This window comes from Pelodiscus sinensis, chromosome 26 (assembly GCF_052426305.1).
Source record: "Pelodiscus sinensis isolate ZL-2025 chromosome 26, ASM5242630v1, whole genome shotgun sequence".
Taxonomy (NCBI): Eukaryota; Metazoa; Chordata; order Testudines; family Trionychidae; genus Pelodiscus; species Pelodiscus sinensis.
Genome location: NC_143077.1, coordinates 13,039,429 through 13,064,333, shown reverse-complemented (window position 1 = coordinate 13,064,333; position 24,905 = coordinate 13,039,429). Strand labels below are relative to the sequence as shown.

General features: G+C 61.4%; 1 protein-coding gene across 2 annotated transcripts; it reads right to left on the bottom strand.

Annotated features, from left to right (window-relative positions):
• Positions 1 to 8: 8 nt before the first annotated feature.
• Positions 9 to 21,967, bottom strand: SYTL1 (synaptotagmin like 1). 2 transcript variants are annotated; one of them, XM_075909167.2, is made up of 15 exons: positions 21,780 to 21,967; positions 15,151 to 15,585; positions 12,752 to 12,900; positions 12,136 to 12,238; positions 11,476 to 11,524; positions 9,997 to 10,039; positions 9,210 to 9,286; positions 6,947 to 7,066; positions 6,189 to 6,355; positions 3,051 to 3,153; positions 2,472 to 2,633; positions 2,086 to 2,164; positions 1,518 to 1,617; positions 944 to 1,149; positions 9 to 510 (listed from the first exon to the last, which is right to left on the bottom strand). In XM_075909167.2, exons 2-15 carry the CDS (start codon positions 15,276 to 15,278, stop codon positions 371 to 373), a joined length of 1,626 nt encoding a protein of 541 aa, XP_075765282.2. In that variant the 5' UTR covers positions 15,279 to 15,585; positions 21,780 to 21,967; the 3' UTR covers positions 9 to 370. The 2 variants fall into 2 exon arrangements, with proteins under 2 accessions (XP_075765282.2, XP_075765284.2); XM_075909169.2 differs by lacking the exon at positions 21,780 to 21,967 and adding an exon at positions 18,197 to 18,437.
• Positions 21,968 to 24,905: the final 2,938 nt, after the last annotated feature.

The following is a 24,905-nucleotide window of genomic DNA, read 5'->3' as shown; positions in this document are numbered from 1 at the left end:
GCTCCCTTGGCCAGGGAGGCAGCACCCCCCTTGGGCTGCCTAACCCCTTTTCCCCCAGTGGCCAGCTCTGCTTCTGGCAGCCCCTGCCCTGTGCCCAGGGCGAGGGCAGAAGGCGGATGCGTGCCCCTCCTGGCACCCTACTCAAATCCAACTCAGCCCCATCAGCACGACTCTCCCCCAGCCCGGCCGCTCGCGCCCGGGGTTTATTTTCTGTACAGTCTCTCAGGCCGAGGCCTGGCCCAGCGGCTCCGTTCCCCTCCAGGCAGCAATCCGCCCAGGCCCAGCAGTTCGGCAGCTGCCCCATGGACCAGTGGGCTCACAGTCCCCAGGGGCCCGAGTTCAGCCAGCGCCGGGGGAGGGGGTGCGTGTGCTAAGTCCGAGGAGTGAGGTTCGTCCGCAAGGGCAGCAGGGCCTCCACCCACTGCAGGGGCTGCTCCAGCAGGCTCTCCCAGACGTGCCGCTCCTCCTCCGTGGAGTCCATCCACGCCACTGGGAGCCTGTAGCTGCTTCCTGCGGGATGACAAAGCGGCTGCGTGAGGGGCTGGGCAGGGCAGGGGGTGTCACATCCTCCCCTAACCTACCAGCCTCCCTGCGCTAGGGGACGGCCTCCCCCCTCCTCATGCTGCTTCTTCCAGCCCCCTCCAGGGGCCAGGCCTAGCCTGGGCGACTGACTGGGCAGAGAGAACAGGGACGGGCCTGGGCTGGGCTGGGCTGTTCTGCCCTGGGAAAGCCCCGGAAGTGTTGGAAGGGGGTGAGGGCTTTAGGGAAGCAGCAATGGCTATAGGATGGGGACACCCCAAAGGTCAGGGTCCTGCCAGTACCCCCCTCAGGCCTCCCTCCCCTGCCTCGCAGGCCCCATCTGCCCCCCGGGGCTGTCTAACAAGGGCACCAGCTGCCACAGCCAGGGGCCGGGTGAGGCATTGGCGGCCCGGCGCCTGCTCACCTGTGCCCAGGCTGAGCCGGATGCCGCCCAGCTGCTGCTTGGCGAAGGTCTCGTGCTCCCAGAGGGTGAACTCGGCGCAGGCCTCGCGCAGGTCCTTGGCCTGGAAGCCGTCGTACACCATGGTGTGGTTGAACAGGGGGCTCAGGCTCCGCTTCACCACCCGCGTCTTCTGGCAGCTCGTCTTGCTGTCGTCGGGCAGCACGTAGCTGAGGGGGAAGCGCAGCCTGAGGCCGGTGCAGCCGGCGGGGGGGAGACTGTGGGGCTGTTCCCTGGCACCAGAGCCAGGGGGGCAGGACGAAAGCACCAGGCTGCAGAGCTGGGGGGGACGGAAGGCGCTCGGCTGCTCTGCCCTGTGGCCCCAGAGCTGTTGGCAGGAGCCCAGCTGGGGGACGGGGTGGCTGAGGGGCTGGCGTGACGTGGGAGCGGACAGCAGCAACCCATAGACCTATCCCATGGTTTCTGCAGCAGCCAGCCGGGGCCTCCCCTTCCGCCCTTTACAGTGGGGCTCTGGCACGCCCCTGCCAGCCTGTCTCCCTTTGCCCCCTGGGCACAGAGCCTACCCCCCCCCCCTTACCATTGAATGAAGGAATCCATGGTGCCGCTCCGGATGGGAATGAGGCTCTGAGCTGCCTTCACCCAGATGTGCAGCTCCCCTGTGGGAGGGAGCCCTTCCCCTGGAAGAGAGACAGGGGGCGCTTGGAGGGAGCGGGGCAGAAGTACCCCCCATGGGGGGGGGGGACAACACCGCTGGGGCAGTGAGGAGTGCCTTGGGCCCCTGGGCTGGGGGGGGAGCCCCAGCTCCATACAGGCCCGGGTGAGAGATGACAGCACCTCTGGCCCTGGGGCTGCAGCGGGAGAGGCAGTTCCTCTGACCCGGGTGGGGCAGGGCCTAGAAAGGGCCCCTTGAAAAGTGGCCAGATGTTTCCTTGGGTCTGCAGTGACCCTTCCCCAGGGCCCCGGGCTGCCGCCCACAGCAGAGGGGTGCAAGGCCCAGCGCAGGTGTGAGCACGGTTCCCGCGCGGGGCTGGCCCAGGGACGCAGCTGCCACTTGCTTCACAGTCCCCCCCCCCCCCAGTGCTCCAGTGGGGGGAACAACGGCCTGCAGAGGTTGGGGAGGGGCGGGTAGGATGCCCAGATCTCACCTTCAGCGCCAGGGGGGATAAACTTCAGCGCGAAGTGCAGTTGGCCTCTGCTGGCCAGAACGTCCGGCGAGACCCGCGTCTGGGGGCAGGAGCAGAAGCAAAGTCAGATGGGGAGGCCTCGGGGAGGGGGCGGGGCGCAGGAAAAGACCTTTGGATGCACCTGTTGGGGGGGGGGGGGGGCTTAACGATCCCAGCCAGGTTCCAGGGGCTGGCAGCTGGCAGGCTCGCTTGGCAGGTCCTATGGTAACGGCTGCGCGTGCGCGGCCTGTGGCAGGAGCCTGCTGGCTGGGGGAGGGGGAATATGCCTCCTGGCCGGACGTGGCTGGGGGAGAGGGGCTGGTGCTGCTGGCGGAGGGGGAGTAGGGTGTTTGTTGGAGGCCCCTCACCCTGGGCTGCAGGTTGAACCATGCTGGGCCTGTGTTGCTCCAGTCCCAGGTGCTGAGTGCCAGCTCCACCTCCCCCATGAAGAGGTTACGTCCCAAGGAGTCGTGGTGCCAGACCGACAGGTTCAGGATCCGGCCCTGGAGATCCACCTTCTCGATCTTGTACTGCCGGGCGAGAGAGGATGCTGGGAACAGCGGTTCCTAGTGGGCAGCGCTAAGGTGTCCCCTGGCCCCAGCCCTCCACTGTGCTAAGCAGATTCCCTTATGGGGGTGTACACCTCACCCCCGACTCCCAGGCCAGCTCAGCCCCCAGCTGCTGCCCCCCTGGAGCGGCTCACAGTGAGCCACTGCCCAAGGGACCAAACCTCCAGCAGCTACCGGGGCCAGGCCCTTCGTAAGCGTAACCCCCCCCCACTCACACTTCCCCAGCCTCCCACACCATCCACCTCCCCTCGCTGCCCCTTCTCCAGGGGTGATGGAGAATCCCTAAGACCAGCGATGCCAGCTGCTCTTGGCCAAGTCCCTAGGTTCCCATGGGCCCCTCCACCCATAAGCCTGCCCCACTCCCAGCCCCCTGCTCACCTTGAGTGCCTCGTTGAAGACGGGATCCAGGCTCCGCTTTTTGACAGCCGTTTTGCGCTTGCTGTGGTTGGACTTGTCGGGCAGGAGGTAGCTCTTGACGTACCTGGGGCAGGGAGCATACGCTGATGTCAGGGGCGGGGGGGGGACACACCAGGGCTCTGCCAGTGTAGCTATGGCCGTTAGGGGTTGGCTCCTTGCTGCTGATCCAGTTAGCCCAGGGCACCCGCGTATGGTCGCAGGGCTGAGTCGAGTGGAGCCCTGCGGCTGGCCAGCTGCTCGGCCAAGCGGTGGCGGGCATTCCCTGGGAACTCCTGATGGGGGGGTAGGGCGAAGATAGGCCCACTTCTCATGGCAGGGATCCCACCTACAGCTGGGGTGCTGGGGCCTGATGCAAGTTATGGAAGGATCAGCGCTAGCAGAGAGTTAGGCCACTGGCTAGAGAATCACAGACCTGGAAGGACCCTCGCGCGGGCTCCTAGGCCAGCCCCCTGCCTCACAGCAGGACCAAGCACCATCTAGCCAGCGGTGCCCAACCGTCTCAAGCGTATGGACCCCTTTTCACTTATTAAAATTTCACTGAGCCCCCCCCCCTTCCTGGGGGAGAAAAAAAAGAAAAGGAAAGAAAGGAAACGAAAAGGATCGGGCCCACGTTCCTTATTTTTAAACTTTCCACGCCCCCCCCCCCCGCAGTACCATTGCAGACCACTAGGGGGTCCAGGGACCATCGCTTGGGAACCACTGATTTAGACCATCCCTGACAGGTGTGTGGCTAAGCTGCGCTTAAAAATGTCTTATGATGCCAAGTCCACACTCTCCCTAGGTCATTTATTCCAGGGGTTAACCACCCTGACAGGTAGGACGTTTCTCCTAGTGTCCAACCTAACCCTCCCTTGCTGTAATTTGTGCCCATTGCCTCTCGGCCGATCCTAGAGGTTAAAGAGACGATTTTTTTTCTCCCGCTTCCTTGTAAAATCCTTTAGTTACTTGAAAGCAGTGATGTCCCCTCTCAGGCTTCTGTTTTCCAGACTAAACAAATCCAATTCTTTCACGCTTCCCTCGTCTATCTATAGCTAGAGCTATAAGAGCGCTTGTGCATCTGTCTGTCTGTCCATGAGGCCTTTCGTCTGTGAGTGCATGTGTTCAAGAACGCCTCCTAAAAGGTAAGAGCTAGGCCCACCAAATTTGGGCTGCAGCTTCCTCTTTAGCCTAGGCTATGTCGAGACTGGCATGATTTTACGCAAATGCTTTTAATGGAAACGTTTTTCCGTTAAAAGCAGTTGCGGAAAAGAGCGTCAAGATTGGCACGGATGATTTTCCGCAAAAGCACTTTTTGTGGAAAAGCGTCCGTGCCCATCTAGACGTGGTGTTGCGCAAGAAAGCCCCGATCGCCATCTTCGCCATCGGGGCTTTTTTGCGCAAAACAGTTTTCAGCTGTCTACACTGGCCCTCTTGTGCAAAAGCATTTCCGGAAAAGGGCTTTTGCCTGAATGGGAATGTCAAAGCATTTGCGCAAGAAGCACTGATTTCGGACAGTAGAACATCAGTGCTTTTGCGCAAAATCAAGCGGCCAGTGTAGACAGCTGGCAAGTTTTTCTGCAAAAGCGACTGCTTTTGTGGAAAAACTTGCCAGTCTAGACGCAGCCCTAATGTCATGCAAGGTCAGGGTTTGCAAGCTCAGTGGTCATATGCTCTTCAATGACCTCTAGGGGCCTCCAGCACAGGGGACTGTTGCTCTGCAGAGTGACCAGCAGGGGGCAGTCGCACCAAGACGAGAGCGGCCAGCTAGGGCCAATGTTGCTGGCCACAAGTGGCCCCCCCTTGCCCCAAACCCTTCCTCCCTGGCCCTCAGCCCCAGTGCCAGATTGCGGAGGAGCCCTGCTGCTCACTGGCCCCGCCACAGCCCCCTCCGCCCCCCAGAAGTACTGCTGGGGCTGGTGAGCACAGCCTCCCTCCCCCTGAGGAGCTGCTGGGGCCAGCCCAGCCCCCCTGAGAAACCTCCCCTGAGGAGCGGCTAGGTGGTACAGGTCTGCCCCCCTCCCCTCAAGAGCTGCCTCCTGGAAGAGCCCCCCAGACCTGGCAGCCTCCTGCCCTGAATCCTGCACTCCCCATGCCCTGAGCTCCCTAACACCTCACCACCTGTCCTGAGCCTCCCACACGCCCCCGCCCGCTGCCCGGGCTCCTGCACCCTCCACACCACCAGCCCCTGCCTGAAGAACCAGAGCACGGCCGCCTAAGCCGCCTACTAGCTCATGTTTTCTAGCCCTTTCATCATTTGTACAGCGCTTCTCTGTACTTGAGCCAATTTGTCCATAGGATCCTAGGGCTGGAAGAGACCTCAGGAGTCATCAAGTCCAGCCCCCTGCCCAAGGCAGGACCAAGCCCAACTAAATCAACCCGGCCAGGGCTTTGTCAAACTGAGACTTAAACACCTCTAGGGTGGAGACTCCATCCTCTCCCTAGGGACCCATCCCAGTGCTTCCCCACCCTCCTAGGGAAATAGTGCTAGAAATGTAGCCGTGTTAGTCTGGTGTAGCTGAAATAAAAAACAGGACTATCTAGGGAAATAGTTTTTCCTAATATCCAACCTAGACCTCCCTCACTGTAACTTGAGACCATTGCTCCTTGTTCTGCCATCCCTCACTACTGAGAACAGCCTCTCTCCAGCCTCTTTGGAACCCCCCTTCCGGAAGTTCACATCTTTCCTGCACTGTGGTGCCCAGAGCTGGACACAACGCTGCAACCCCTCCCAGCCTGATACCATCTCTGCATCATCATCTAAACCACCGTTGTCGGCTCTGCGAAGGCCAGCTGCGGGGGCAGGGCAGGCAGTGAGCCCTGGTCTCTGCCAGGGCGGGTAACAGGCAGCAAAGAGAGACCTGGTCCCCAGTCTGCAGGGAGAGCTAGGACAGAGCCCCGATCCCGCAGAGGAGGGGGGAAGGTTTCAGGCTAAAGCCACATGGGCCCCAGCGGTGGCGTCCCTGCTGGGGCAGGGAGGGGCGCGCCATGGGGCGGGCAGGCTGGCCAACAGAGGATGAGCAGAAACCCGGCAGCCCCTTCCACCTGGCAGGGCCATCCGGGCCCAGTCACATCAGGCCGGGCGAGCCGACCCCCGTCCCCCTCCCCTGCCGCAGCACTCACGGGTCCGATCTCTGCTTCTTGGCCGCAGCCAGGTCCCGGCACTGGATGACCTGGATCTGCAGCTCCTTCTTCCTGGCCTCGTACTGCAGGGAGAACTGGATGCAGCCCTGCACCTCCACCTGCCCCACGTCGCTGTCGCTGTACAGGCTCATCATGCTGCCGCTCAGCTGCAGGCAGGGACGGGCAGGGGGGTGGGAGAGAGATGGTCAGACTGAGCGGGTGGGGAGGGTGCCCCAGAGACAGAGAGAGGGTGAAACGTGAGCAGAGACAGGAGGGAGGGAGGGGTCCAAGACATGCGCGGGGGGGGGGGGGGTCCAAGCTGGAACCATGTTAAGGACCCACTGACACACAGGCAAAATCCTGCATCACTCCTGACCTATCAGCTGCATGGCCCCTCGCACAGTCAAGGGACTATCAGATGTCATGGCAGCGGCCCTGCCCTCTACCTCAGTAGGCTTCAGAGTACACAGGGGCCCAATACCCACCCCTCCCCCGCAACTGCCAACCACTGATTGGTCGAAACAGCTTTTCAGCCAATCCTCTGCCCCAATGGCCAACAGCCTTTCTCCTTGGCCCTCGTCTGCACCCCGGCCCTCAGCCCCACCCCCACCCCCAGCCCTCACCTCCACCTCCTGCCCTCAGCCCCATCCCCAGCCTTCAGCCCCACCCGTGGCCTTCAGCTCCACCTCTAACCCCACCCTCGGGCCTTGGCCCCACCTCCCACTCTCAGCCCCCCCCCCGCTCCCGCTTGGCCGTACCGTGGATGAGCTGAGGCTGGACACAGAGGAGCTCATCAGTTTATTCCCGGGGCCCGCACTGTTGTTCTTCAGGGGTGACCCCTCACTGGCTTCCTGGCTGTTCTGCCGGGCCCCGTTAGTCTGGGGAACACAAAGCAAACCAGGCCCCAGTGAGACGTGAGCCGGGAACCGCCCTGCTCCACACCAGCCCCAGCCAACGCGGGGCCCGGTGAGCCCAGGGAGTGGGGCCAAGCTAGCGCAATGGCCCAGCCAGTCTGGCTGCCCACCTCCACCACCTCCTCAGGATGTTTCGGGAGCGGGCGTGCGCCCTGAAGAGCACCCGATGGGACGTTGGTTAGTAGCTCACGGGGTCCTGCCTGACCCAGCCCGTGCCTGGCAGCAATACGGCCGGGAGCTTTGCCCACCCTGGTGCTGGGTCTGTTCTGGTTTGGAGCCACACGGAGCTCTTTGCCGAGCAGGCTCTAGCACACTGTGACGGGCCGGCGGTGGCCCGCACGCCGAACGGCCAGAGCCGCCGGGAGACGAGCGGCGCCGCAGCTAGAACCCCCCCGCGCCGGGGGCTGCCGGAGAACGGCGGCGGGGCCGGAACCTGCTGCCGCGCCTGCAGCAGAGGGGCCATTGCGGGGAGCGACAGCCGGGACGTGGCTGGGGAAGCCGCCACGTCACCAGAGGGGTGGGGCCTCCGGGTCGCATCCAGCCCGGCGGGCCATTTCAAAAGGGCCTGCCGGCAGAGAGGGAGGGGGCAGCCTCCTCTTAGGGAGGCAGAGGTGAACCAGGGCCCAGGACGGACCGGGTGCGTAATCGAGACCGGCAGGCGGCCTGTCCCTGTCCCAGGGGCTCCGGGGACGGCCCCTGCAGCCGACGGTCGACCAGTCCCTGGTCGGAGGACGACCAGGACAGGCCCCACCCGCCCCGGAAGGAATGACTTGGCCAGGACAAGGTCCGCGGGAACAGACCAGCCCGTGGGACTTCTGCGGCGCCATCCCGGACCCCAGAATCCCGGTAGGCATTGGGGAACAACAGGGGTGCCGGAGGGGCCAGGGGAAGGGAGGAAGCAGCCCGGGGCAGGGGCCTTCTGGCGACCGTGGGCAGACGTGTTACGAGAGGAAACACCCCCCCGTCTGCCGTGCAGCCCCTGTACTTAGGGCCCCGGGCTGGGACCCGGAGAGAGGGTGGGCCCGGGTCCCCCTCCCCACTTTCCCTGAGCACCCAACCCCTTTCAGAACAACAACGCACGCAAGTGTGCGACCTACCATGGCCAGACGACAGGGCCGGCTCGGGTACCACCCTCTGAGGGGCAAGACTTGGGGTGCAAGCCCCCTCCCTGCCCGCTAAGGCAGGGGATAGACACGGGGTCCGCTGAACCCCCCTCTCTTGCTCAGCCGGGAGGGGGTGATTGCACCCTACTGACGGGACGTACGATGAGGAATCCCGACCGGGGGCCCGGTCGGAGGACGAAGGGGTTCGCCGAGCCCCCCCTGCCCTCCCAGTAGGGGGTAATCGCACCCCACGAATCGTCCACACACACACTTGCCCGCACAGATCCAGGCAGGTGCATTTCCCCTGCGTCCTGCCACCTTCCCCCACGGGGGGCGGGGGAGGGTCCGCTGAAAGCTCAGAACCAGCCGACTGGCCTGGCTCCTGCGTGGCTTACGCTCTGCTACGGAAAGGTCCATTCGGCCAAGGAGCGCTGTGGACGGGGGAGCCTGGCTTGCCTTGAGGCCGCAGATCGGGGTACCCCGCGGGTGTGCAGAGGGCAAGGAACAGGGGTCTGAATTTCCAGCCTGCAGTGGGAAAACGGGAGCAGGGCGCCTGTGCTGCCAGCCGCCGGTGGCTGGGCAGTGAGTCCCCTCGCGGGCGCAGACAGGGCTCCCACTGGCTGTACCGCGGCGATTCCCCCGACATCTCAGGTAGCCCTAAAAAATGTCCCGCAGGCACATCTGCAGCTGCCTCCCCGGCCAGCCCCTACCCCCCCGGGTTGTAGTACGAGCTGGCTGTAAAATAAGGGGTTCAGAGCCATTTTCAGTGGCCTGGCTGCCCTGTGTAGTGTCAGCCACTCCGCCCCAGTCAGCCAGGGCAAGGGGCGGTAGGACTCCTGGGGTTTTTCCCAGGTGTGAGATGGGGAGAATGTGCAGAGGGGAGACTCCGGCCAGGACTGGCCCTGTCGTGACGTGGAGGCGGGTTGGGGGGCGAGGGTTTCTGGATAGGGGTTTGTCTGGGTCAGGACATAAAATGCCCAAGCCAACCCCAAGCACCTTCTTACCTGTCCTGTGAGCACCAGGGCTGGGGATGGATCAGCAGCCATCTCTTCTTCCTCTCCACTTGATGGGTTGGTGCTCTCTGGGCAACAGAGAGATGCATTAGGGTTGGTCTCTGGGGCAATGGGTCTGGACATGAGGGCACATGTATCCTACAGGGTGGCAGGTTCTAGTCCCAGACCTCTCCCCCCCACTGCCAGCAAGTGGTGAGATAAAAGGCGCCCTGAGAGTAAGGTGGTGGGGCAGGTTCCAGTGTGGCCTAGGGGACAGGGTGTTCACCTAGGGAGGGCAGGTTCTAGTCCCAACCTGCACGTGGGGCATTGGGCTGAGATACCCCAGGACACACAGCCTCCACAAGGGGCACTGGCCGGGGTACCCCAGGGCACACAGCATCCATAAGGGGCACTGGCTGGGGTACCCCAGGGCACACAGTCTCCACAAGGGGCACTGGCCGGGGTGCCCCAGGGCGCACGGCCTGCATGTGGGGCTGGAATAATTTTTAGGGGACAGTGCCGAACTGTGCCCCTCTTGCCTCTTGTCAGTCCCCCCTTGGTGCCCCAGGCTGGGGCTATGGTTCAGGGTGGCTGCCGGTGGCCAGGACCCTGGGCAGCCTTAGCGCCTGGGGCTGGTGCCAGAAGCGGAGCCACCAGGGCTGGTGGCCAGGAGCCTGGGAGGCAGCAGGGACGACAGCTGGACCTCAGATGGCAGAGGAGACCCTGGGTGGCAGCAGCAGCCGGGGCCCGGAGCCATGTTGCAGCCTTATTCCCCTATACAGGCCACTGGGCCATTTACCTGGCTTGCTCTCAGGTGCCTGCTCACTAGACTGGCTTGTGTCCTGCAGAGACAAGAGAGCTGGTTAAAGAGACACCAATCAGGCCAACTCTCCTTCTTGGGGAAATGCATTCTAATTGAACTCATTTGCATATGCAAATCACATTAATTACTGATTGCTGATTTGCTGAATGCAAATCACATGAATTATTGTCCAAGATCTTCAGACTGTGATGTCACAGAACTAGGAAATTCGCTAAGTAATGACGGCAGAAGCAAAAAAGCAAAACACTCCCCCCCCTTTCCATAGCATTTGTATATTCAACACAGCTGCTTTGTACATTTAAATTATGCAAATAAGCACGTGTATCCTTTGCATGCTGAGGAAGGTTTGCTCTGGACTGGAGGTGGAGTCTATATTCTTCCAAGAAGTGGTCCCCAAACTTTTCCCGGTCATGTCCCCCCCTCCCCCCGCTTTGTCTTTGCACACACACATACACACGCACACACCCAAGAGCCTAGCTCGGGGAGGGGCAGACTGGCGGAAGGGGATCGAGGCTGGGGTAAGGCTGGAGGGGAGCTTGGTGGATCGAGCAATGCCCCTCCTGGCGGTTGGCCTGGGGCCGCCACACCCCTACCCTCCCCCTCTCCCCCGCCCCCAGCTGGAGGACCTCTGCTTTAAAGGAAGGCGGTTGGGATTTTCCAGGGTTGTGCGTTTCAGCACAGTAAATAGAGCCTCAGGCAGACCTAGGGTTGCCAGATGGTTTCAACAAAAATACCCAACACACTTGACATTCCATCATGCTCTCCACTGCATCTTATTTAGAAAATACCGGCCAGTTCTATCTTTTCAATTTGTTTCCCGAACAGAAAGCTCAAATACTGGACGGTCTGGTTCAAAACCGGACACCTGGCAACCCCAGACAGACCCAAACTGGGACCCCAAACTGGACGAGCGGTGAGCTGTTTGCAGCCCCTGCCAGGGTCCCGGGACTGGCCTCTGTTTGAGGAACGCCACCGCCCACTGGAATGCCGGCCTGCTGCCCGGGCAGCGCCTGTCCCTGCTCACGGCGTTTGGTGGGGGAGGAGCGGCGGAAACGCAGTGCAAACCCCCTTGTTCCCATCAAGGAGTCTCGCGAAGGGCTGGAAAGAGTCTGAAAGCGGCAAGTGCAGGCCCATCCCGCCGGGAACGGTGACGCCAGCGGGTGTGGGGGCTGCTGCAGAAAGCCGGGAGCCTGCTTTTCGGGTTCAACGTGCTGCGTCGTGTGCTGCTTCCACACGGCCGGGCCTCCCGGCTTCTGCATTTCCCAGCCGCTCGCGACTGACGCCAGCGTCAGGGCTTCGGCCTTTCACAGCGAACGCAGGCCCAGGTGCCTGCACGCCGCCCCGGGCTGCCAATGCAGCACCCGCACTAGGCAAGGCCCGGTCTGAACCAGGGTGGGGACCGGGCCTTCCTGTGACGGCACCGCTCTGGCCCCCATGTCACCGGGCTCGACTGACCTGAGTCTCGCTGGGCGGGGGTAGCTGAGGAACAGCCTCTTGGCAAAGCCTGCGGGAGGAGAAACAATGAGTCCTTCTGGACCAGTGCCCAGGCTGTGAAGGGGTCTGGCTTCCCCTGCTGGTCATAGCCCCTTCTTTGGGGCGTGGGGGACATGGCGCTGCCCCTTGGGCTCAGCCACCAGCTGGGTCTGTCCGTCCGCCTCTCCCCGCCCCATCGCTGGCTTCCCACCTATTTATCTCCTCCTGTTTCTGCTTCTTTCCCACAATCAGCCCCCCATCCGCCCCGTCCATTTCTCCCCAGGCTGGAAGGAAACAGCCAGCTTTACGGTCAGAGGATGTCGGCCGTGGAGACCCTCCCTCACTCTGCTCCCAGCCCCTCGAGTTCTCCTTCACCCCCCCAACCCTTCCTAAGCCCTGCTGACGAGCCCCTTCCGCTCTCTTGTCTCTGGACCCCGAGCCCCTGCCAGCAGCCGTTCCCCGTCGCCGCCACGCCGCTCGCACGGCCTCAGGAAATGGACTCCCGTCAATGCACACTCCTTCCCTCGCACAAGCAGAAAGAGGCGCACGTGTGCGTGCACGCACACCGCACACACACACACCTGTCCACCCCCCCGCCTCCTCCTCTCTCCACTTTGGCCTCGAAGCCAAAAAGCTTCTCACCTGTCGGCATCTGGCACCTCCAATGGGCCCTCCCCCTCGGATACCGGCTCACTGATCGCCTCCAGGTCCCCCGCGCTGGCGCTGCGCTTCTGCTCCCACTCACCTGCTCACAGGGCAGAGCGAAAGGGACTGAAGCGACATCTCTTCCCCCCACCCCCGCCCGGTCCCATCCCGTAGAACCCTCTGCCGGCCTTGGCTTCCCGGCTCTCTGAAACGGGGGCGTGTGGGGAGGGGGTGCCCTTGGCCATGCTCTCTGCGAGCTGCAGACACTAGATGCCGGCTGGCCCACAATGGGAAGCCCATCGGGATGCAGCCGTGACAGTCAGGAGACCCGGCTGCCCTGCTAGACCCGCAGCGCCCCTGACAGGCCCACGGATTTAGGGCTGACCAAGGATGTGGGGCTGGGCAGCTGCACAGAGGTCGGATGCAGAAGCCTTTCTAGGATCCCGAGCAGTTTCCAAAACTGCCACGGGGGGGGACTGCAAGGAGGGCCCCTGAGAACTGGACCAGCGGGGCCCCCCATTTAGTGCTGGGTCCTTCTCTGCCATCAGTCACCCAGCAGAAGCTCCCAGCTGGGTCACCGGTCCCACCAGCCATGCCTTCTCCCCGCTCGTACCTTTGGGTTTCTTCTTCCTGCGGATGGAGGCCCGAACGATATCAGACCCAAAGTGATTGTGCCGGTGCCGCTTGGCACGGACGTCGCAGAACCAGGCCCCGGTCAGGATCTTCAGCTGGTTGGGATCAGAAACGGACTCGCGCAGTTTGCTGGGGGTGAGCAGAGGGGGAAGGTTTGAGCCACGTCCCAGAACCATCGCGGCACCCAGCAGGGACCAGTCACCCCAGACCACGGCTGGAGTCCCGCCTGCTTGTGGGCTCCCATTCCCCCGAGCGAGCCCGGCTGTTCCACCCATCCCCTGCTGGCTAGGACACGCTCAGCAAGTAGCGAGGCCTGAACTCAGCTACAAGCACGTTAGCTGCCAGCCCCAAGCTCCCCGTCTCCCCCAAGGCCTGACCCAACACACCCTGCAGGTGAATGGCACAAACCTCCAGAGAGGGCAGGCGGCAGAGTCTGAGCAGCTGTAAGAAACACAGCAAAACCCTTCCTACTTTGCAAGCCCCTTTCTATGGTAAGTGTGATACGCCCAGCACTGGCATCTGCTGATCCCCTGCACCCCAATGCTGGCACCCCCGGTACCCCAAACCTGAACACTGATCCCCTGCATCCCAACGCTGGCACTCCCTCTATCCCAAACTCCAGTGCTGTTCTCCCTGCACCGCAATGCTGGCATCCCCGGTATGCCAAACCCCAGCACTGATCCCCTGCACCTCAATGCTGGCACCCCCGGTACCCCAAACCTGAACACTGATCCCCTGCATTCCAACGCTGGCACTCCCTCTATCCCAAACTCCAGTGCTGTTCTCCCTGCACCCCAATGCTGGCATCCCCGGTATGCCAAACCCCAGCACTGATCCTCTGCACCCCAATGCTGGCACCCCCCTGTACCTCAAACCTGAACACTGATCCTCTGCACCCCAATGCTGGCACTCCCCTGTACCTCAAACCTGAACACTGATCCCCTGCACCCCAATGCTGGCACTCCTTCTATCCCAAACTCCAATGCTGTTCTCCCTGAACCCCAATGTTGGCATCCCTGGTATCCCAAACCCCAACACTGATCCCCTGAACTCCAATGCTGGTACCCCCTCAAAGACACCCCCCATGCTGATCCCCTGCATCCCGATGCTGGCACTCCCACTATCCCAGACTCCAGTGCTGGTCTCCCTGCATCCCGATGCTGGCACCCCCTGTACCGCAAACTCCCATGCTGATCCCTTGTACCCCAATGCTGATCCCTGGCACCCCAAGCCATGGCACTGATCTGCTGTACCCCAAAACACCCACCACCAAACAACAAAACCAAAAAACCCAGAAAACGAATCTTTAAAAAAAAAAAAAGCCCCTTCCAGTCCTCCCCCAAGCAGAGTTTATCCTGTAGATCGCGGGGAGCCTGTCTCCATGAAATCCACAAAGGCCTCTCTGCCCCTGGCCCGGGTGCTCAGACTGATGGGCAACAGGCGAAAACCTTAAGGGAGCAAGGCCCTGTCTGCACTTGGGCCGCAGTTACAGCTTTCAGGTGCGCTTGCCCGTCGCAGGCTACCCTAAGAATGAACCTTTGACCCTCGCTCTGCGGTGACTGACGCAGAAAACGTGCCAGAGGACACGGGGCTCCCCCCAGAGAAGGCTGAGCGAGGAGCCTTGCATCATTGCTCCCCTCCGCTCAGCCTTGCTGCAACGAGAGGCGGGTTCTTACAGCCCGAGCGACGGCTCAGGGCAGACACCGAGTGGCACCCAGAGGCTGTCCATTGTACCTCCATGGAGCTACCTGAGGTGAGGGTCTAGGGCTTTCCTGGACTTGGCAGGGTGGACTAGTGGCGAGAGCACCAGACTGGATTTATTCCTGGCTCTGCTGCTGGGAGGCCATAGGCGAGTCATGTCCCTGCTCTGTGCCTCAGTTTCCCCATCTCTACAAAACCAGATAATGCTGCTGATGCCCTTTGTACACAGCTTTGAGCTCTGCTGATGGTATCACACACGAGACTAGTGTCTCAGTGCAGCTCCAGCAGGCTACTTGAAACCCGCCTGGCGCCAGCAGCCGTGCAGCCACCCTGGTTCCCGCTGGCTCGGCTCTAGCTTAAGCCAGCTAGGGACAAGGTGAAGCTAGAGCAGTGTTTCTTAAACTTTTTAAGACTGAGGAACACCAAACAATAATTTTATGAGGAACACCAAGGATTTTTTGTTGAGCAAAAAAAAAAGTTGCCTGCCCCTTCCCCTTTAAGGAGGGTGGCCATTTTGAACTCTGTTGTTCTCCGCGGCACATCTCCAACTGCCTCGTGGAACACAGTTTAAGAAACACTGAGCCAGAGAGAAACAAGCTGCTTGGCCTGGTGTGAAAGCCTCCTGCTGGGGCCTGTGCATGGACAAAGTGGGGACCCGGCTGCATCTCCTGGGCTCACCTGATGCGTCCCTCCTCCTGCACCCGGAGCCGCGAGTCCCTCCTCAGCACCTCCACGATGGCCTCCTGCTCCTCCTCGGTCAGGAAGCTGAGGTCCAGCAGCGCCTCAGTGTCTATGTCCTGGGCCATGGTGGGCTGCAGCGGGCGGTGCCCAGGGAGCAGACCGGTCTGTCCGGGGCAGAGCAGCGCCTCACGAGGTCCTCCCGATGCACAGCAAGGCCAGGAACAAGCACCGAGGCCAGCCCGGTCCCAGGTGCCTTCAGCCGGTCACTCCCCACCGCAGAACCAGGGGGACGATGGGTAGCCGTGAGCTAGAGCCATCCTGCCACGGCAGTGCAGCGTGCCCGCTGCAGGGCGGGAGAGCAGGCGGCAGCCCTCAGCACTGAGCCACGTTGCTCCGTGGGCCCGCAAGGCGGTCACCCTCCATCCCGACGGCCTGCAGGGACAAGGCCAGAAGAGCTGAGCACAACCCTCGACCCCCTCTCGATGCAGGGAAGGAAAGGGCCCGAGGTCCAGCCTCCACCCCTGGCCAGAACCAATCTCAGCATCTGCGGACCCGGCGCCAGAACTGGGCAAGCCCAGAGGCCGGGCACGCTCAGGCCGTGTCTCCCAGGACAGAGGGGTGGGACTTGCAGCAGAGGCTGGGGGGGTGGGGCGTGTGCTAAATCCTCCTGCCAGCAGCGAACGCCGTTCTCCTTTAGCTCGGCTGCCCGCCGCCAGCACCGCTGGAGCTGCAGGGCGCCTCTGGGGCGGGTGGCTCAGATACAGCCCCTGGCATCCTGGCCCCAGCCATCGCTCGCCTGCAGGGTTTGCCCTAAGACAAGCCCTTGCCCACACCCCAGGGCACAGCTCCAGGTCCTCACGCCCCCGGGGCCCCACCTCCCCTCCTCGCATTGCCAACCCTCCAGGATTGGCCTGGAGTCTCCAGGTTCCTCCTGTCATCTCCAGCAATACCTCCAACCCAGCCTGGAACCTTGAGAATGGGACTCCTGGAGCCCTTGATGGGCACCCGGCAGCCTGCCGGGCTCTGCCAAGGGGGCACCCCTCCACCAGGCACCCCTGCTAGCAGAGAAAGGGAGGAGCTGGTTGCCCCAGGTGGTGTCAGCGCTGGGATCAGGCTGCAGGAAATCCAGGCTCCACCCCAGGATGCCCTTTGCCAGGGCAGGCCAGCCAGAGCGCGCTCAGTCAAAGCCAGGGAAGCCCGGAGCATTGCCAGGATCACCCTGCACAAGCCAGGGACGGCGCGGGGGTGGGGGGGGAGAGACAGCCCCCTCCTGGGGAGGGCCAGACATGCCAGGAGGGAAGTGCCTCTGTTAGCTTCTTAACCATCCCTCCCGGCAGATCTCACAGCAGCAAGCTGAGTCCTTCCTGCCTGATGCAATTGGCCCCCCCGCCCGCCCCCACCCCACCCACACCCACAGCGCTGGTTTCCTCATCACTGCCTGCAACAAACGCCCCAAAGAGACATCCGGGGTTGTTGCAACCACCAGCTCCTCCGCTGCCCGGCAGGAGGCAACGGGCGGTGGGGGGAGGCGCATTGGCCAGCAAGACAGAAAGCGCAGCCATTCCGGCTCTGCTCTCTTCCAGCAGGAGGCGCTAATGGGGATGGTAGGGAGGTGCTGGCTGCAGGGCAGGCTCACAGCTATTTTGGGACTCTGGCAAAGCAAGCAGGGATGGACTGTCCAGCCCCCTGGGGCTAGAACGAGGGCAGCCACAAATCCGAAGGGAGGAATAATAATAAAATGTCTGGCATTTGGGAGCAAAGCCTCGCTGGTGTGGGAAACTGAGGCACAGACACAGTTTGCTCCAGAGCATCAGTGGCAGAGCCAAGGTCAGAACCTAGATCTCCTGGGTTACTCGCTGTCTGCTTAGCCATACGCAGCTGCATCCCTACAGTGCTGTCCTCACCCAGCTTTCTCCGGACACTTGTAATAGGCTGCAGCATGCCACTGGTGCACTGGACTAGACTCAGCCCTGGAGGTAGGGGCTGTGATTCTCCCCCTTGTCAGTAGGAGTCGCCCCCGCTTCACAAGGGCTTTATGGAGCCCAAACAGCAAAGCCGGGCACTTAAAGGGTACGTCTCCACAGCAGCGTTATTTCAGAAGAACGTCCATCGTTCCGAAATAACGATGCGAGCGTCTACACAGCTGGCCCGTTATTTCAGAATAATTTCAAAATCACGGGTGGCTTATCTCGGCCTTTGTAAACCTCGTTCCACGCGGAATCACGCCTCTTCCGGAATAGCGATTTCGGAATAGCTGTGGCGTGGACGCTCCACTGCTGCTAATTCGAAATAGCTTCTCCCCAGGGCCATTCAGAGTAATTACTCCTGGGGCTTCCTGGGGCTGTAAATGGAGGTAACGCGTCCACATTAGGGGAGCCTGTCTCGGGCTAATTTCCAGGCTTCCCTGTAGTGTAGCTGCGCTATTTCGAAATAAGCTATTTCAGAGTCGTTCTTCCGGACTAGCTTATTCCAAAATAATCATGCAGTGTAGGCAGAGCCACAAGTAGCACCCTGGAGTCCTGGCCAGCCACACGGGTGAGAGGTCCCAGCGCCCGGCGACCCCGTCAGCCTGCTCCTTGGTCCCTACGAAAACCAGCGGCACCCATCCCCAGCTCTGGGCCTGCTGTGTGGTGAGCTCTGCAGCGTCCGTGTTTGCCCAGGGCGTTGGCTCAGAGCTAGCGCTGCCCATGTCAGGGCGGCGCCCTGTGAGGGGCGATGGCCCGGACAGTGCTTAGGGCTGCCAGTCACCCGCGGGATTTTCCAGGAAGGGGAACCTTTCCTGGAGCATTAACACGTCTTAGGGCCCCTGTACGGGCTGGCGCATTCCCTGGCTGCACTGCGGCATAGTGGTGCGACAGGAGGGAGAAGGACTTTTCAAAGGGGCAGCGAAGGGCTAGAGGTGCCCCGGGGGGGGGTGGGGCAGAGGGGCATTCAGTCCTCTGCCAAGTGCCCAAACAGGCGCTAGCCAGTGGCAGATGCAGGGGCGGTTTCTGGGGGGAGGACACTGCCCAGCGGAGTCTGGCCTGAGACCTGGCAAACTCACCTCACAGAGCATCAAGCGCTGAGCCCTGACTGGAGCTGCCGCCGCGCTTTGACGGTTGCCGCACCGCAGGCGGCGGGAGCTGGGCAGAGCTCGCCCTGCCGCCCGCATTGGGAAAGAGCTTGACAAGGCCGGCGAGAGCGCGGTTGCATCAGACACAGCCCAGGGGGGCCATGGGGCATCCTCCAGCCTGCGGCCTGCCAGGGAGCGGAGCAATGAGGAGACACGGAGGTGGGAAAGGGGCTGCAGTGGGCGCTTGAAACCCAGGCAGGGGGGCAGGCTGGGGGGGGGGGGCAGGCTGCCCGAGGGGTCCTGACCAGGCTGGGATTTAACGGGACAGCTGGCGGGGGAGGGGAATCAGAAGCAGCGCCCCTCCCAGAAGGCAAACATTTGCAGAGTCCAGGGAGCAGCCCTTGCCACGCAGAAAGCGACGGGGGCCGGCGGCTCCGGGCCCCACCAGGGCACTGAAATGTGCCGATGCCAGCCCCACAGCCAACTTACTCGGGGCAAGGACAGGCCCCCTCCTCTGGCCTAGGGGGTTTGGGCACTGACCCAGTACACGAGGAGCAGGGCTGGAATCCAGTCCAGACTAGGGATCCAGTGCGGGATTTACCTGCCACTGTCCCAGGAGAGCAAGGTAGGGCTCAGCGCCAGGCAGGGAGGGGCAGTCAGGGCTGGCTCACCTGCAGGGGGCAGGACCCGGGAGCTGGCATCCCCCCCTGTAGCTGTGCATGGCCCACCTGCACCCCCTGCACCTCCTGCCTCTCCAGCTGGCCCACGTGGCCAGCTGCCAGGGATCTCCCGGCCCCTTGCCCCACTGCACAGGAGAGGGGGCTGGACAAGGGAAGCAGGAAGCCAGCAGCAGGTCCCAACCTGCCATCCCCACCCCGTGCAGGCCCAGGCTGGATGGCACCAGACGTGCCAGCTCCACCCTCCCTCCAGCAGTAGGGCAGCAGGGCAGGGCGGAGGCCATCACGTCCCGCAGCCCCACTGCAGGCAGGGGGTCCCCATGGCCGGGCCTGAAGGGGCCTCCCTTTTACAGGGTCATGTCCCCCAGCTCCGAGGCAGAGCTGACTTTGATTCTCCTGCTGCGCCCCGCGCCCTCGGCAGGGGCACACAGAGCTGTCCCTCGGGATTCCCTGCCAGCCCCCTCCTGGCTGCGGGCTACATCACCTGGGGGCCCTAGCTCCAGGGGGCCTGTCCCAGCAGGGAGGTTCCCCTCCACTCTACACAGCTCCCCAGGCCTCCGGGCTGTGCAGCTTCCACCCGTCTCACGTCCCTGTGCCCTCAGCGCAGACTGCACTGCGGCCTGCCAGGGAGAATGGACCAAGGAGCCCCCCCCAGAACAGGGGCCTGTCTCCCGACCCCTCCCCTGCCCCACAGGCCCTGCTCACAGCACGCAGCCCCCGGCCTCCCATCACACAGTCGCCAGCCCCCAGCTCTCCAGTCCCTGCCGCTGCTCTCGCTGCACCCCCCTCGGAGCCCAGGTTCTATGGAGCGACTGTCCTGGGGGCTGCCGTCCCTCCGGTGCTGAGACAGGCCAGCGTTGCCCCTGCACAGCGTTCCTGGGCGCGGGGACGTGGTGAGACAGGTGACGGCAAAGCCCACCACAGAGAGGAGTGGCTGCCCCCGGCCCAGCCCACCGCTAGACCTGCTACGGGTGGGATGGCTCAGTGGGCTGAGGCAGGGCTAACATACCAGCCCATGGGGGAGCAGAGCTCTGCCTTGTGGCCGTGCCAGCTCCAAAGGCAAAGTGGAGGCTCATAAGAGCGGCCAGACTGGGTCAGACCAAAGGTCCATCTAGCCCAGTATCCTGTCTGCCGACAGTGGCCAGCACCAGGTGCCCCAGAGGGGTGGACCAAAGACAATGATCGAGCGATTTGTCTCCTGCCATCCCTCTCCAGCCTCTGACAAACAGAGGCCAGGGACACCATTTTATCCCCTGGCTAATAGCCTTTTATGGACCTAACCTCCATGAATGTATCCAGCTCTTTTTAAAACTCTGTTATAGTCCTAGCCTTCACAGCCTCCTCTGGCAAGGAGTTCCACAGGTTGACTGTGCACTGTGTGAAGAAAAACTTTCTTTTATTAGTTTTAAACCTGCTACCCATTAATTTTATTTGGTGACCCCTAATTCTTTAGTTCTGGGAAAAGAGGGAACTCACCAACTATGCTCTCCGGCCTTCCAGCATTCCTAAAAAGGGTGTGTGTGTGGGGGGGGGGACATGGGCCACTGTGCTTGGCTGAGCCTGGCTCCCCCACCCCACAGGTGGCTGCGTTTCAGCAATGGATGAAGCAGTTGGGACCAGGGCTTGGGGCGGGGGGCAGGCAGGGGACTGGAAGCCCCGCCTGAAGGAGGTTCCCACTGTCTTGTTCATGCCACATGGCTCCCTGCCTCTGTGGGCTTCAAACCCGGCTCCACCACAGGCAGCATCCTGTTTACCGGCTGCTGTGCACGAAGCCCACGGGCCTCTCTGCCCACCACACCAGGGATGAAAACAGAGGCTGCGGGCTGAGCGGCCTGCTGGAGATGCGCTCGCTGCGGCCGGGACACCAGTGGGCGGCACACGTGGGTCCGGGGGTGGGGGACGCCAGTTCTGTTTGTTTATGAAGGCGATGTCGTCTGGTGCCCAAATTAAAACCGGCTGAACCAGGGAGCGCCAGCCCTCCAGTGACACACACACATGCCCACGCACGCGGCTCTGTCCCCGTGCACCGACACCCTCGGCAAACCCAGCGCACGCCCCGTGCAAACGCCCTCCCTTCCCTCCAGAGAGCTGCCCCATGAGCATGACCCCAAATTCACCCAAAGCGCCTCCTGAGCCCCAGTGCCTCCCAGCCGTACACCCAGCTGCATGGCCAGCGCTGCAATGCAGCCACCTCTGGGGGGCAACGCGGTGGCTGTTTGGCAGCACATACCACTCGGTGCACAGAAAGGTGCATGTCCCAGCTTCCCAGCCCGTTCCCTGGCTCTTTGTTTTCCACGAGTGAGACTCTGGTTTCAGCTCAGGACCTGGTGCCCACACGGCCCCCAGGACGAGCCTCCGGGGTAGCACCCGCAGTGCAGCAGCCGCCCTGGCTCCTGCAGCGCCCAGCACAAATCCAGCCCCCACAGCACAAATGGAGCCTTTGGGTGCAGGGACCCCATCCTGTGACTGGATCCCCACCCCCCAACTGGGTGCTAACACATTCGCCTGGTGAGACCAGGGCTGGCCCCCTGGCAGTGCCAGGCAGGAAGGAAGGAAGATGGATGGGAACCCCTGCCATGTGGCAGAGCCCCCCAACCCCCCCTTCTTCAAAGCTTTCCCAAGAGCCCCCCTCCCCCTCCAGGCACTCGTGTCTGACCAAAACCCAGGAGGGAAAAGATCTGCCAGCTGGCACTTGGCAGGCAGCTCAAGGCTCTGCCACCCCACTGGGACCAGGGGGCCCCTCTGCAGGGAAGGGGCCAGCTACCAGGCCTGCAGCAGGGCATTCAGGGAGGGGTGGCTGCCTCGCACCCCTGCAGGGTCAGGCTCCTTTGATGCCCCACCCCCACCCCTCCAACCTTTGCAGCAGGTGGGGCGCCCGGGGAGGGGGAGGCGCTTACCTGTGCAGGTGGGTGCCTGCGCGGAGGGAAAGGAAGGCAGCAGGGTGAGCGGGGTCCTCGCAGACACCTCCCCGCGGGCCCTGAGCCGCCTCTGGAGGAGCAGAAGTTTGCTCTCTTCCGACCCCCCCAGCCCTGCTTGTGTTTGCAAAGCTACCCAGCAGCAGCCTCAGCAGGAGACCTAAGGCTGAGTCAACCGCACGGGGAGGAAACACCTCCCCACAGAGCGGGGAGGAAACTCGGGCCTGGAGCAAGAGCCGCCCGCTGGACCGGACTAGAGGGCCCACACCTGGGGGTGGGACAGCCTGAGAGGCCCCCAGGTACACCCTGGCGAGCCTGAGACCTGCCTGGACTGGGAGCTCTTCAGGGCCGGATCCTGGCTGCCCACGTGCAGCAGCCAGCCTGAGGGGGCCTGAGCCTGACGGGGAGGTCCTGGGTACCAGCGCTACACAGGGACCCCCCATCCCTTCCCTGCTGAATTGGCTGCCCACCCGCCCCCTGGAGCACCCGGGGGGCACAGCACAGCGCCGTCACTGGCAGAGAGAAACCGAGCCGAGCCCGTGTCCCGACTGCTCTGCTGCCCCCTATGTGCCCCCTCTGGCACCGCCACCTGGGAACCTTTGCCACCCCAGCACGAGGGTGGGGTATCGATGAGCCAGACTCCCTCAGTGCCACAGGCTGGAGCATCACGCACGGAGGCTTGTGAGAGTCGCCTCGACACGCAGCTGGTCTCCTTGCAGGCTGCTCTCTCGCCCTCCAGCTATAGGGGGACGCAGCCCCACTGGTGTCTGCAGGTGGGGTCTTTGCCCCCTTGTGAAATCCCAAGACACGGGGGCTGCGCCTGACTGAGGGTATGTCTACACTACCCTCCTAGTTCGAACTAGCGGGGTAATGTAGGCATACCGCACTTGCAAATGAAGCCCGGGATTTGAATTTCCCGGGCTTCATTTGCATAAGCGGGGCTCCGCCATTTTTAAAAGCCCGCTCGTTCGAACCCCGTGCCGCGCGGCTACACGGGGCACGACCTAAGTAGTTCGAACTAGGAAGCCTAGTTCAAACTACCTAGTTCGAGCTCCATGTAGCCGCGCGGCACGGGGTTTGAACCAGCGGGGTTTTAAAAATGGCGGCTCCCCGCTTATGCAAATGAAGCCCGGGAAATTCAAATCCCGGGCTTCATTTGCAAGTGCGGTATGCCTACATTACCCCGCTAGTTCGAACTAGGAGGGTAGTGTAGACATACCCGGAGGGACTCCAGGAGGAGAGTTCTGCCCACCCTCGGCACATGGCTCCAGGAGCGGCAGAAATGAAGAGCCTGGATTCTGTCTCATTGGTTTGAAGGTGAGTAGCCTGGTCCCATGGCAGGGGGCAGGATCCAGGAGCCCCTAACGCTAGCGGTCAGCATCTCTCCCTAACGGAGCCATTAACCGTCTCCAGCAACGGGCCTCCTGCTGGCTCCCACTGGATGTGAGGGGCAAGGACCAGAATCACAGGGGCTGCATCTACACTGCAGGCTTTTTGCGCAAGAACTGTTCTTGCGTTAAAAACTTGCCGGGTGTCTACACTGCACGCACGTTCTTGCGCAAGTAAATTTACAGTAACGCGTCGGAAAGCAGGGCTTCTTCCGGAAGAGTTATTCCTCTCCCCACGAGGAATAAGCCCTCTTGTGCAAGAACTTTTTCACAAGAAGGCAGTGTAGGCAGGCAACATGATTTTCTTGTGCAAGAAACCTCTATGGCTAAAATGGCAAAAGTACATCTCTTGAGCAAAAGCACATGGCAGTGTGGACCTGCTCTTGTGCAAGACCTTTTGCACAAGAACTCTTGTGCAAAACAGTTCTTGCACAAGAAGCCTGCAGTGTAGATGTACCCAGAGTGTGTCTACACCACAGAGCTTTTCTGGAAAAACAATACTTACGTCCACACTGCTATTGTGTTCTTTCAAACAGAAAGTTGAAAGAACAGAGGGGTTTTTCTGACGGTGGTAAACTTCATTCTATGAGGAAGAAGCCTTCTTCCAAAAAAGCTTTCTTGGAAAAAGGCATGTGTGGATGCAGAAGAGAGTGTTTTTTTGAAAGAAGAGGCCTCCAGGAAAAAGCACAGGTGCCCTGGTGATAGAAATGTAGCCGTGTTAGTCTGGTGTATCCTGCATCCTGCTTCAAAAGCCTTTTAAGACTGCACTTGAAAGAGAATCCTCTGAACTGTTATTCATGCTTAAATTCGACACTTTACACCTGAGTCTGAATAAAGGATCTAATTATCTTACCCATTACAAAGATAGCTTCCCCAATTATCACCTCTAATATCATTAGCTCACAGACATTTACCTTCCCCCCCAATCCTTCTGTTCTGAAATTTGATTTGTCTTTTTCATATGTGTTCTTTTTTTTTTAATTGTATCCTTTGGTATATATGGTTGTGACTATTTTCTTCCACTATTTGATCTGAGGAAGTGGGTCTGGCCCACGAAAGCTCATCACCTAATAAACCATCTTGTTAGTCTTTAAAGTGCTACATAGTCCTGTATTTTGTTTCAGGTGCCCTGGTGGCCACTCCTTCCACAGTAATCACAGCTTATATGCAAGATAGCGTCCAATCAGTGTGGATGCTCTCTTTCGAAAAAGCACATGGCTTTTTTGTTGCACTTTTGCTGTGTAGACGCTATCTTTTGAAAGACGTTTTTCCGCAAGATCTGTTCTAGAAAAGCTTCTTCCGAAAGAAGCCTGCAGTCTAGACATAGCCACAGATAGCCCCCAGCAGGGCTCTGGGGCAGGAGTTAGGGCCAGACTCCTGTGGAGGGCTGGGGCACCTCCCTTCCTGGAAGCCAGGACCTGGGCTTTTAAAGCCTTGTTCTCTTCCTTCCAGTGCGTGTATACACACACACACACATGTACACACGCGCACGCACGCTTGCACAAACACAGAGGCTGGCTCTGGGGAGGGGACAGGGCTAGCAGGAATTCCAGAACAAGTTTCCTGGTGACCACAGCAGGAAGAGACCTCAGAGCATCATCCCCAAAAAGCATCAGTGGCTCTTTCATGAGCCTGCTCAGATCCTGCATCCTCCCCAGGATACCAGCCTCTCCCTGGACCTGGGTCACTTTCTGCCGCTAGGCCAGGCCACAGGGACACA

Bases quoted from the DNA above. Each gene is read 5' to 3' on its own strand.
- SYTL1 (XM_075909167.2), bottom strand. From the start codon at position 15,278: ATGGCCCAGGACATAGACACTGAGGCGCTGCTGGACCTCAGCTTCCTG. The intron at 7,067-9,209 runs GTAAGAAGGTGC...TGTGTTCCCCAG, and splicing joins CCCTGGTGCTCACAGGACAG to ACTAACGGGGCCCGGCAGAA. The intron at 3,154-6,188 runs GTGAGTGCTGCG...TCCCTGCCCCAG, and splicing joins AAGAAGCAGAGATCGGACCC to GTACGTCAAGAGCTACCTCC.